At 35.1% G+C, this 12,614-nt stretch overlaps 1 protein-coding gene across 2 annotated transcripts in view; it reads left to right on the top strand.

The window, feature by feature from the left end:
- Positions 1 to 12,614, top strand: part of MED13L (mediator complex subunit 13L) — a 246,117-nt gene that overhangs the window by 112,295 nt on the left and 121,208 nt on the right. For both annotated transcript variants that reach the window (XM_084868238.1, XM_084868237.1), the window contains exon 3: positions 10,638 to 10,722. In XM_084868238.1, the coding sequence (XP_084724364.1) occupies positions 10,638 to 10,722 (85 nt within the window). The remainder of the gene's footprint in view (positions 1 to 10,637; positions 10,723 to 12,614) is intronic.

Here is a 12,614-nt window from a genome sequence, read left to right as displayed (position 1 = left end):
GGAGTGTAAGAGGGGAATGGAGAATAAGGAGGATTTTGTCACCCTCGGGACATTTGGCAGCGTTTGGATACATTGTTGGATGTCACTCCTCAGGGTAGGGTGCTGCTGGCATCTAATTGGTAGACCAGAGATGCTGCTAAATATCTTATAATACACAAATCACTCCCTTACAACAAAGAATTATTTTGCTCAAAATGTCAATATTGCCCAACTTGTAAAATCTGAAAACCAAGCCCACAATTGATACTTTTTTTATGTACCTGAATATGACTAGTTAAACTGGTCATGAAACTCTAATAAGACATTTGAACAGTATATATTTGTCATGTGTTTTAAGTGAAAAATGCCACTTTAAACATTTGTTCTTTTCCTGTTCTATTCGGTTTCTTAGCTTGCCCAGTTTTGTCTTTTTTTTTTTTTTTTTTTTTTTTTTTTTTTTTTTTTTTTTTTTTTTACAGTGGCATAGATACTTTCAGAGAGCTTACATTGTACAATAATCCACATGTTCAACACCCACAGAATTGTCAAAGGACTGCATGCAGCTACTTACTGAATGCCAGGATTGCCTGCATTGTCTGTTGTAGGACTTGTGTAGTCACTAAATTATCAGTCCCCATACAGTACATCACAGGAAGTTGGCAGATACAATGATCCATCTGTTATCACACCCATCAAGTGCATTGGCTCAGAGGGAAACGGCTGCAGATTGGAGCTCAGTGTGTGAGGGAAGTAGTAAGATTCCAAGATGCTTATCATTCTTTCCAAAGTCCTTTCTGGCCTTTTGATGAGATTGACTTGCTCATTTCTGAAACTGGCTTTCAGTTTAGCTATTATTGCGTTTTTATTAATATTTTCAGTAAAACTGGACATATTATCAAAGATAGTTGTTTTTCTGAGAATGAGGTTTCAGAATATCATTTCCCCTCCTCCCCAGGGATATTCTTGGTCAGATTGTCATAGAAATGAGCAGTGGAAAATTGAAACTGCACAATCTGGGGAGTTTTATTTTTAAAGTAGTAGTTCTTAATTGGAATTATAGTGAAACAAGTATGAAACATTTTTATATTATTCCAGTGTGGCAAAGAGTTTTTTGTTTTTCCCCCTTCAAACTTGAACAGTGTGATCAGCTTCAAAAAAAAGGGTGTGATTTTCATAGTTTATACAAAATGCCTAGGTAGTTGCTTGTGAGTCTAAGTAACCCATTTGTTTCCTGGAAAGTCTGAGATATTTAATGATACCAAGATCAGTCATAGTCTCTGAGGTCTTTCAGACAAAAGCATCAGTGCTGTGTTCAGTGGTGCTTTGAAGTTTTGGCAACTACCCTGGAGGTGAATGGGGAACTGCTGATGCTTCCTATCTTGTGAATAGTCTTATTTATCCAGGCGAGGCACAATGTCTGGTTTGGGGAGGCAAAAAGCCACTTCCAAATTACTGTCTGTGTATAATATGTCTTTGACTTAATTTAAGTTCATCTTCAAAAGGGCAAAATAGAGAAAAAAATTAAACAGGACAGTGTGTGACTAATTGAAAGAAGGGGCCTTGTTTTGTTCCACACTGAAGATACAAAATGAATATGTATAGTGAATAGTTGCTTAATCCATTCAAAAGAGCCATTGTTTCTTTTTCTTCTCTATTTACCTTAATTTTTAAGCATTGCTGATGAAAATAGGATTTTTAGTAATTTAGTACAGAGAATATATACTATTTGGGTTATCCCCAATTAGATAAAATACATCTTTTAAATCTGCCTCTCAAATTAAAAATTTTATCACTGATTCTCATATATCTAGGTATACTTGATTTAAAAATCAATTTCTTTTAAAATTATTTTAAGAGTCACAAAAATTGTATGTCCTTGAACAGGCCAGAGATAGTTGAGAATAATTATATTGAAGCTGATATTCCAGGAAGTAAACAATATAAAATTGCTAAAACCTACATACAAATGATTCTATTGTACAATATTTTTCTACAAAATGTGGGTGTGGTTTTGTTTGTTTGTTTGTTTGTTTTAATGTTTTGCTCTGCCTTCCTCAACACCTAAAGAAAATAGATTTTCCTGGGCCTTTGTAGATGTGGCTTCAGATAACTATATAGAGACTTCTGCTAACTGTACCTAATAGAATGGAACAAATAACACATTTACCATATCTTATTATTTGTTTATACACATTATATATCAATGCAAAATGAATTTAACTACTTAATGTTACTCCATAATTATGTAACTTTATTTTGTTATTCCAAATTTGATGAACATGACTAATAGTCATTAAAAATTAGAGGACATTATGAATTTAAGCAATGAAAAGGCCTCATCAGTAATAATAACAACATGATATAGAATTGATAACTAGAACAGTTATGCTAGGTAAGATAAAGAGTTAATTCAGCCTTTAAATGTTGTTTTTTGGGGTGGAAGTTTTATAATTTAAATCAAACACACAAAACCCATGGCTCAATTTATGACAGTAACTGCTTTAAATTGTAATAGTTTATTGTCATTATTGTAAGGCATTTTAATTTAATATATTTTTCTTGATCTTTCCCTCAAAAATTTTCCTCATTAGTCATTCTAATTTTGCTAATCATCATAGGTTCAAATAAGATCTTATTTTCATGACATCTTTCATCTGTACTTGTTTCTACAGAAATGTTTTTGTGCTTTAATTATGACCCTATTTGATTTCCATGGAAACAATATCAAATCACAACTCTGAGAATGTGTACAACTTTCCTTACATTATCAGTAAGGAGAAATCCATGTCTTTTATAGAAATGTCTATTTTGCATTGTGTCAGAATTCTTAGATTAGACTCATACTATATCATGTGCTGTATAAATCTCTTGTCTTAAAAGTTTAACATTAGATTGTCTTTACATGGTAGGTGGCTTTTTGCTCCACTTTGAATGTTTTCCCTTGTGGAAGGCTCTCTGTAGTATAGTAAGCACACAAGTATTAAGTGGCATTTTTCAGTGTGGGTGAAAAGACAGGTAGTAAACAAATACTTTGATATGGTCCTGTGTTCCAAAGCAATTGATAAGAAAGTAAGTGACTGGGAAAAGGCTACTTTAGTTAGGGAAAGCCTCTGGGAGGAGATGACATTTGAATTGAGACCTGAGAATAATCTAGCCAAATGCAGGGAAACAAGGGCAAAAGGCTTGAGCTCACTTCGTTGGAGAAACAGAAATAAGGTCAATGCTGCTGAAACTGTGTGTGTGTGTGTGTGTGTGTGTGTGTGTGTGTGTGTGTGTGTGTGCGCGCGCGCGCGCGCGCGCGCACGTGTGTGTGTGTGTTTCATATCAGGTTAGAGTTTTCAAAATTGCATTGTGTTAATGCAGAGGACTCTAGTATTATTAAAACACACCTATATGAACTAAAAACGTTGGCAGTGTTGGAATATTTAGGTCATTTATAAATTTTTTGCTTTGAGTTGGAAACTGCTTAGCTTGTTAGAAGTTTTGGATAAAGACAACTTTTTTCCTGGAAATATTTCAATTTAAAGTATCGAGAATAATTTATTGCTTTCCAATATGTTGTTTAAAAATACAAAAAAAACAGACAAATTATTTTTGAAGACTTGAAGGGAGAATTAGACATTCTGGCTTTAAAAAGTAAAGAATAATAAACTTGTGATTCTTCTAAGTACAAGATTAATAGAAATTCATGTGTAAACCAAGTAGTCCTTTATTACTGAGAATTCATTTCAGTTAAATTTTTAACAACAATTTTTGTAATGACATGTTTGATATTGATTTTATGTTTTTCATACAGACAGCAGGAAAAGCTTATAGGAGTAACTTTTGATTAGTTTTGGGGAGTCATACTTTTTATACAGTACAAAAGACCAAAATATAAAGAGGGAGAGCCAGGCACTTTGAGAGTAGAAAGTATAGATGTTGTCCTCTGTAATAAGACTTGTTTTAAACTTGTGTAATTCTAATGTAGTGTGGTGCATGTCTAACTTCTCAAAGCACTCTCTGTTTGATTGAATGCCCATGTTGTAGACACATGGAAGCTAGGTTGTAGGTTTCCTAATTTCTAACCTGATGTGGTAGCACAGATCAGAAAACTCTCAACAGCTACTAGTAAAACTTGTCCAAGCATTTTTCTATCTATCAACTCTTGTTCCCCCTACATAACCATTTTTAAAAAAAAACTTATTTTAGGTCTCAGAATTTGTGACCCAGACCTAACCTTTTTCTATTATTTTTATTTGGTCCCTTACTAATTCAACAGAATTACACATATGCAAATTATTTTTGCTAGTTTTGTAGCACATTCTTAGTATAAAATATAATAACGTTATATAAAGTTTAAAGAAAGAGACTAACCATTTTAAAAAATGTTTACCTATACAGTCTGCTAACCTTCAAAAATACTTTCAGTTATTTTGGTTTAACTATACTTTTTCAATTCATTGCATTCATCTACCTAATAAAATAGTAACATGCTAATTGATGGCACCTTTATGACACCCACCAGCCAATCAGGAATGGGTATGCAAATTAACCCAACAAAAAAAAAAAGAAGGCTAATTTGCATAAGCAGGCACCAAGCAGCTGAGGGCAGGTGGGGACACTTGCGTTGTTGCTGATGACTCAGGCATTCCTCACCAAACCCATCTACTCCAGGCCTTTGGGCATCCGTGGGAAGGCTGAAAGGCAGCGGCTCTGGCCAGAGTGAAGGTGGTGCTGGCAAGCCAGTGTAAGGCAGGCCCATTCTTGCACAAATCTTTGTGCATTGGGCCTCTAGTATATATGTATTTATACACATTTATTTTCCTGTTGATTACCAAACTCACCATAAACAACCTATATAATAAAACCCTAATATGCAAAGAGATCAAATGGTGAAATAACTGGTCGTTATGATGTACACTGACCACCAGGGGGCAGACGCTCAACACAGGGGGAGTGCCACTCAGCTAGAAGCCAGACTCATGTCTGGTGAGTGCAGCACTGGTGGCAGAAGTCTTTCCCGCCTCCATGGCAGCACTAAGGACCCCTTGAAGGATGTCCACCTGCAGACATCCCCCAAGGGGTCCCAGACTGTGAGAGGGAGCAGGCTGGGCTGAGGGGGGACATGCCCCCCCCCCCCCCAAGTGCATCCATGTCATGCACCACGCCTCTAGTAACACATATGCATGAAGCCACAAAAGACTGCAACTGCATGGGTGTATGGAGAAGTGGTTTACTTTTCAGAATCCCATAAAAAAATTCTACATGTTGTCAATATAATGTGGCTTATGCTTCTTCCCCCCATCTTCCACCTTCCACCTCCACCCCGACCCCCACCCCCCAGTTTAACTTAGAGCTTTTATATTTACAAATGAAACCTTTGCCAGGAATAGTAGTGATTGATGGAAGTTGTGTTAAATGATAGACTGATATACAATAATTACATATTCCTGTTTTTAATCATAATTACATTTTTTTTTTTACTGTTTTATTTAAGATAGAAAGTGTACCTTCTGTTTTTGACCTAACATTTTATGTAAAGGGAAACAAATTTGTAAGAAAGGTAGATAACGGGAAAAGTGGAGAGGATAAATTGTTTTGTAGTTAAAGTAAGATAATAGAAAAAGAGGAGGGCATTGAATTTGTAGTTCCATGGAGAAAGGATAGGTCATTAAAAATTATGGTTAAAATTAAGATAAAACTTTCTGTAATTTTTACCTTATAAGAATGGGAGGTATAGAATGAACTTTGCTTAATAAGGATCTAGCTATTTGCCATAGATAGTCTAGCTTAAATGCAGGCCGAGGTACCTATTAGGTTTCAAGGACATGGCACTGAGCCTCGTCTAGAGAAACCTTTGTGTACGAAATCTTCATAGTACCGTAGTCATCTTTCTCTCGCTCGCTCGCAGATGTTATTTTTGCAACATTTGCTATTCTAACCTGCAGTTAAAAAAATAATTACTGTGTCAGTATGACTGGCAGCTCATATAGGAAAAATATGTTGTCTCTTAATCAAAGGTGATTACAGTTTTTTCCTGTCTATAAAAGTGCTTGTTGTGTAACGAGAATGCATTAGTCTCAGACTGATGTACGAAATGAAAGGCAGCAAGAAGCAGCACCATTGTTATCACTCCAGGCGTGTCTAATGAATCGTGTTTCCATGTTCTCTCGGTCACGCCGTAGAGTGCCCTCAGCCAGGGCTAAGCCTCCTGTAAAATGGCCCTTTAGATTATTGTGGCAAGAACAGAAATGCTGCATGAGTGGGGCTGGGGAGAGAATACCAACAAGACAGCTGCATTTCAAACAGTTACAGCTGCAAGGATTACTCACTATAATAGCAGTGACAGACAACTGTTTGAGCTTTAGTGTAAAAGGCAATTTGGGGACTTGTCCTGTCAGAATTTTAGTAGCAATCTGGGGACGTGTGTGTATGTGCACACGCACATGTGGGCATGTGTGCATATTTCAAATCAGGTTGTGTCTGAAGAGTGAAGAGGAAATATTTTTTATTTTTACTGCTTAATTGTGTCAATGTTGAAATCAATAGTGAGTTATCCTGATGAAAGTCATTGTCTTAGAGGAAGTTTATAAAATGTTTATTTTGTACAATTGATGGACTTAAGTATAACTGTTCTAACTGAACCGCATACTTAGTTTACTGTTTGTTAATTTAATTTTATCTTGGGATTCCTGTCCTAATGATCTTTCTTTCTTGTGTCTTGCATGTCGCATATAGTTTTAAAGCATATAGTTGCTTAATAAATAATAGTAGCCTTATTTTAAAAATCTTTCAAATATGATGCATGCTTATAGAGGAGATGCATGTTTTGAAGAACACCTGGGAAATACATGGGTAAAGAAAAGTAATTATTCCAACAACCTAAGAAATCTAATTTTGATGGCTGTTTGTCTAGGTCTTTGTTTATATTTACTATGTAACAAGATTAAGAGTATATAAATGTTAAAGTGTAAAAAAGTAATAATTATCTAAAAATCTTTAAAAGCAATAATAAATGGGGCAAATTTCGTCCTTAGAAGTCAGTAACAGCCATTGTGCAAGTTTTCTTTTTCACTGTGTAGCTATTAAAATAACGTTATAGCCTGACATTTTTCTGTGGCACTTGTCTTTTGAAGGTCTTGTTTCATTTATCTAGAAATTTAGTTTTATGGTCTCCTTCAATTTAAAGTTTAGTGGCTTTATATGGAGTCCTATGATCCATTGAAATGCTAACTTGGGTCATGTCTCAACTGTTACAATGCTGCCTGGAAACCATCATTAAAATTCTGGTTATCTTGTAACTGGCAGAGAACTCATGCTGTCAGATTCCTGAGTAAGATATTATACTGTTAACATTTGAATCACAACTCTGTTTCTATATGATGAATATTATTAGTGTTTATAATAATTTAAAGTTGCAAATAGGTCAAAACAAATGAAGCATTTTGATATACATCTTCTCATTTGATGAATTGACATGGGAAAGTTAAAATCCACTTTCAACATAGATTTGTGAAGTGATGCCAAATATTCTATACCCACAAGCTATTCAAGAAAGCCAGAGCTCTAAGTGGGTTGAATTTGATATAAGTAATAAGCCCATTTAGTTATTAATGACTTCAAATATAGATTTTGCAAGCCAATCGATGGTGGTGTATGTAATTGGATTTTTTATGGGTATAATGCTATTTTTCTGCATTAATATAGCATTATGCTACTTTGCTACAATTTTTTGTAAGTCAGTTTTAAGAAAACAGATACTTAAAAATTCTCTATATATTTATCGTTATTTCATTTGATGCAACCCATAAAATAAATTGATAATGTTTTCTTATCATAGTGTCTTCATAGAGTAATTCTTAGGTAGTACATTTAATAATTAAAAACTATTTAAAAAACTGGTCTATTTATATATTGCAGATAAAGGTGAAAACAAAGGCAGCGGGGCAAATTGGTGTCAGGGCTGCTCTGTCTTTAGCAGTTTGTCACTGAAATTTAACTGAAAAATAATATTGTTTCATGGGCCTTGCTTTAATCTATTTGTATTTCTGGACTTTGGAGCAAAATTTGATTTTCAGTAATTTTAATGGCTGAATAAGGAGTGCCATTCCTGAAAGTGCCGCGCTCCCCCCCCCATATTTGCAATAGCCAATGCAGTTACTGAACTCAACGTTCTGGATAATAGGTTTCATTAGTTTTGATGCCTGAGGTAAAAAAGCAGTAGGTGGGAGTAAGAAATGTTTTTGATGTCTAGACCTTCATTTCAGCTGTTGCTGCAATATGATACATTAAAAGGAAATATGTATCATAGCTCAGAGGAAATATGTATTCTTTGAAAGTAATTCTACTTTTAAACTGTGTAAGTCAGAGTGACCTGAATTCTAAAAGGATGAGCTTGAATTTCTTCAAGGATTCACAATCTTTATGCTCCTTCCCACCCTATTCCATTCTTCTTCCTCCCATTTTCCCCCTTCAGGTAAAGTGTGCCAGTTTCATTTGCCCAATTGGAAGGGATATCTTTCCAAGATCTCTGCTGGGAAACACAAAATCATTGAAGTATATGCTGCTTTGATATTTTGCCATATTGACATTTTTCCTGACACTTTCATATGGTTTTTCTTTCAGGACGCTTATTCTGAAAGGAACATGCTTTGCAAAGTTGATAGTTTGGTATTATGATTTGTGAGGACTTGAAAAAATAATTTGGGCACTGAGCAATAATTACTGCTATTTAACTTTTCATTTCTTCTGCTAAAACTTTTATGTCGTACTTTTGCAATTTAAATATTTGATTTTGGATTACTATTTTTAAAAAGGTTGAATAACAGCAATTTAAAATATTCTGATTATAGCTTTTACAATACAAATGAGATAACATTTCTCTTTGTAAATAGGCAGCTGTCGCAGTGCTTAGTCTCATTTTTCAGTTTCAGTGGGGCTGTCATAGACTACAAACAGTAGGAGAATGTTATAACTTAGGAATTCTTTGCTTTAGCTGATTCTTGCCACTCATTATGGTACACATATTTTAGGTCTCTTGATGCTTTCTTCTGAGCCTATTAACAAAATTTTAGAAAAATTATCTTCTATTATATGTAAATAGATTTATGAATATAGTCTATAGAGATAGTCTTCTTGCAACTTTATATTCTGAAGTAATAATGATTTAAGTTGAAACTTGGAAGATCAAAAGAATTAGAAAGGCTTAAAAAAATGGAGATAGTATATACCCTGGGGAGACTGTAGGTTTCATAAAGACAGGTGCCAGCACCTGCTGGTCTCATCACCTTTTTGGCAGTCGCTTTTCTACTCAGTCCACCTTGGAAGGGAAAGAGGGGATTAAGTAGTAAATGCATCTTATGTCATTTGTAGAAACAACCCTTAACCTAGACTAACTACTTTCTGGACCTCCCCCCTCTCTTCCCTAATCCTAAAGGATACTTTCTGAAGAATCTCATATCAAATAAATGAAGTGCTGGCTTAAATTTTACCTTGGAAGTAGGGTGTCTCAAATAAATTAGTTTTAAAAGCTATTATGTGATTTTTCTCTGACTTTCCTATGAGGCTGTACAAATAGATTGCAGAAGCAATTTCAATTTTGTTTAACTTTTGAAAAGGTTACTTGCAGCTATTAGAAAACATTAATTTAAACTGCAAATGGTGGGTCCAAAGGGTAATTTAACTTCAGTATTGAAAGTTGCTTTTCTAGTCAGTAATAAGAGTAAAAGGAGGGGGGGTGAGGTGAGTTAACACTAACCCTATGGAGATGTATGGTTTCATGGAAGGAACATGGGTGTTAGAGTCAGAAAACTTGGGTTTGAATCTCTTCTTTGCCATGAATCTACTTAACTAGATATAAGGATTTTTTAGGTTGAAGCTAATATAAATGAAATTTGAAAAGTATTTGTATACATAATATCGGGTCAACTCAACACACGAGTATTTGAAATGTCCTAATCACTGCAGCTATGAAAATAAACTCCCTTGAGTTTAAATAATGGAATAATTCATATGTTTACTATTTCTAAAAGTAGATATAAAATCCATTTAGCCGTTGAGTATAGTAGCTATGTTTAACTCTAAATTATTATTTTTTAAAATATTTTTGTTTATTTCAGAGAGGGTGAGGGAGCGAGAGATAGAAACATTGAGAGAGAGAGAGAGAGAGAGAGAGAGAGAGAGAGAGGGAGGGAGGGAGGAAGGGGGAGAGAGAGAGAGAGAGAGAGAGAGAGAGAGAGAGAGAGAGAGAGAGAGAGAGACAGACACCAGTGATGAGAGAATCATTGATCATCTGCCTCCTGCACGCCCCCTACTAGGAATTGTGCCCACAACCCTGGCATGTGCCCTTGACTGGAATCAAAACCCGGACCTTTCAGTCTGCAGGCCATCGCTCTATCCACTGAGCCAAATTGGGTAGGGTGGAATAAGCAGGTTTGAAAGACTTTTATAGGAGAGGGATTGTACCGTGCCTATATTTCAAAGACTTTAAAATCTAAACGTATATTTTCTTCTGTATTTTGTATTTTATAACTTTCGTTAAGTTCTTCCTTTCTCTGTTTAAGTGTGAGTTTATTTATATTTACTTATTCACTTTGCTTTAGAAAAATGGTTTTAAAGTTTGTTTTTATTTGGATGCCCTGCTTACTGGTTCTTTTTTTTTTTTTTCTCCCCCCCAGTTGTGGAAGAAGGACTCTGGGAAAATGGCCTTTCCTATGAATGTCGGACGCTACTCTTCAAAGCAATCCACAATCTGTTAGAAAGGTAAGAGAAGGAACAGCATCAAGGTGATTCTGAGACACCCAAGTATAATGCTAGATACTTAGAGGGTTTCCTGTAGTTCTCAATTTTATAAAAATAAAATTATATAACTCTCTTGTGTGTTTTTATATTGATATAATTTCAAAGTTAGAGAATTTTCAAGACACAAATAATTCCCATATATCTTCTTATACAGATTTATCAGTTTTTGTTTGCCCAGTTTGCTTCATAATTAATATGGCTGCTTGTCCTAAACAACCCCCCATCCCTGCACGTGTGTAATTATTTAAAATTTTTACCCTGAACCACTTTTGCATTCATTTGCATACTTGAGGTGGTTCTAAGTATTTAGGTATACATTTCCTAAGAACAAGGATATCCTCCCATATAAGCATAGTACAATTATGAAAATTAAGAAATTTAACATTGATAAAATGCCATTATCTAATCTGTAATTAAGTTCACATGTTACCAATTGTCCCAGTTATGTTCTATATAGCTTAACCCCTGTTCCCCAAGGTCCAATCCATGATCATACATTGTATTTGGTTTACATGCCTCTTTAAATCTAGAAGAGTTCCTTAGCCCTTCTTTTTTTTTTTTTTTTCCTTTTTTTGACTTGAAATTTTGAATTTATTCAGGCCAAATGTTTCATATAAAGTCCCTCAGTTGGAGATAGTTTCCTGATGATTATGTTATGCTATTGAGTAGGAATACCATACAAGTGATATTGTGTTCTTCTCAGTGTAGAAGAGCCATGATTTCATTATTCTATTTTTAATATTAATATTGTTGGCATTTTATAGTTTTCTCCACTGTAAATTAGTAAGTACTTTTTAACTATGATCTTTATTTTAAGAGCTCAATAAATGGTTAACTGCTATTAATATCAGCTGATAGAAATATTGATACTACTATTTTTAGAATTGAGCACAACATTAAAAGCCAACCTGTTTACCCAGGTAATTTTGGAATCTCATTCTATAATATCCTTTCTATGTGGTCATCTGTTCTTTCCTTGAATACTTCTGGTCATGTGAGCAGTTTCCCAGAGAAGGGCTTTTCATCTTTAGAGAGCTTTCATTGTTAGAAAGTCTTTCTTAAGCTCAGCAAAAATCTGTCTTCCTGTAATTTTTATTTCTTTATCTTAATTCTTTTCTTTGGTGATCGTATATAATTCATCCCATCCTACTTAAGGACCATGTGGTCCTTATTCTGCAACAATTGAATCCCCCACCTTTCCTCCAGCCTTCCAGGTATTTCTCTAGTCAGTTGCATTCTCTTCATTTCAGTTGCCACTGGCCTACTTTTAAGATATCATCTGTTTCATGAAATATTGCAGTGATCTCTTTTGCCAACCATGTTAGCTCAGTTATGCTTCAGTAACAAAAGATATGAAAGATCTTACCTTTATAACAATTGAGGTTTCTTTCTTTTTCTCTTTAAAAAACAAACAAACATATTTCTATTGAGTTCAGAGAGGAGGGAGGGGGAAGGAGAGAGACATAGAAATATCAATGAGAGAGAATCATTGATTGTCTTCCTCCTGAATGCTCCCTACTGGGGATGGGTCCAAAACCTGTGCATGTGCCCTGACCAGGAATTGAACCCTGACCTCCTGGTTCATGGTTGACTCTCAACCACTGAGCAACACTGGCTGGACGAAGTTTATTTCTTGCTTATGCTCCTGTCCATTCTGAGCCCTTTACTGCAGCTCTCTCTTGCAGGCAGGAATCTGCTGATGTGGCAGCCCTTTCAAAGACTTTGCTGGGCTGTTTGCAGAAGGCGGTGGTAAAATACGTAATAGCTCATTGAAGGCTCTGTTCAAAAGTGGGATATGTCATTTCTGCTCACATTTTACTAACCAAGATATTTACCACCAAAGTCAAATGGAT

The sequence above is a fragment of the Pipistrellus hanaki genome, assembly GCF_964339955.1.
Source record: "Pipistrellus hanaki genome assembly, chromosome: 19".
In the NCBI taxonomy this organism is placed as follows: Eukaryota; Metazoa; Chordata; class Mammalia; order Chiroptera; family Vespertilionidae; genus Pipistrellus; species Pipistrellus hanaki.
The sequence above is the reverse complement of the archived record's forward strand: the minus strand, read 5'-3'. Positions and strand labels throughout refer to the sequence as shown.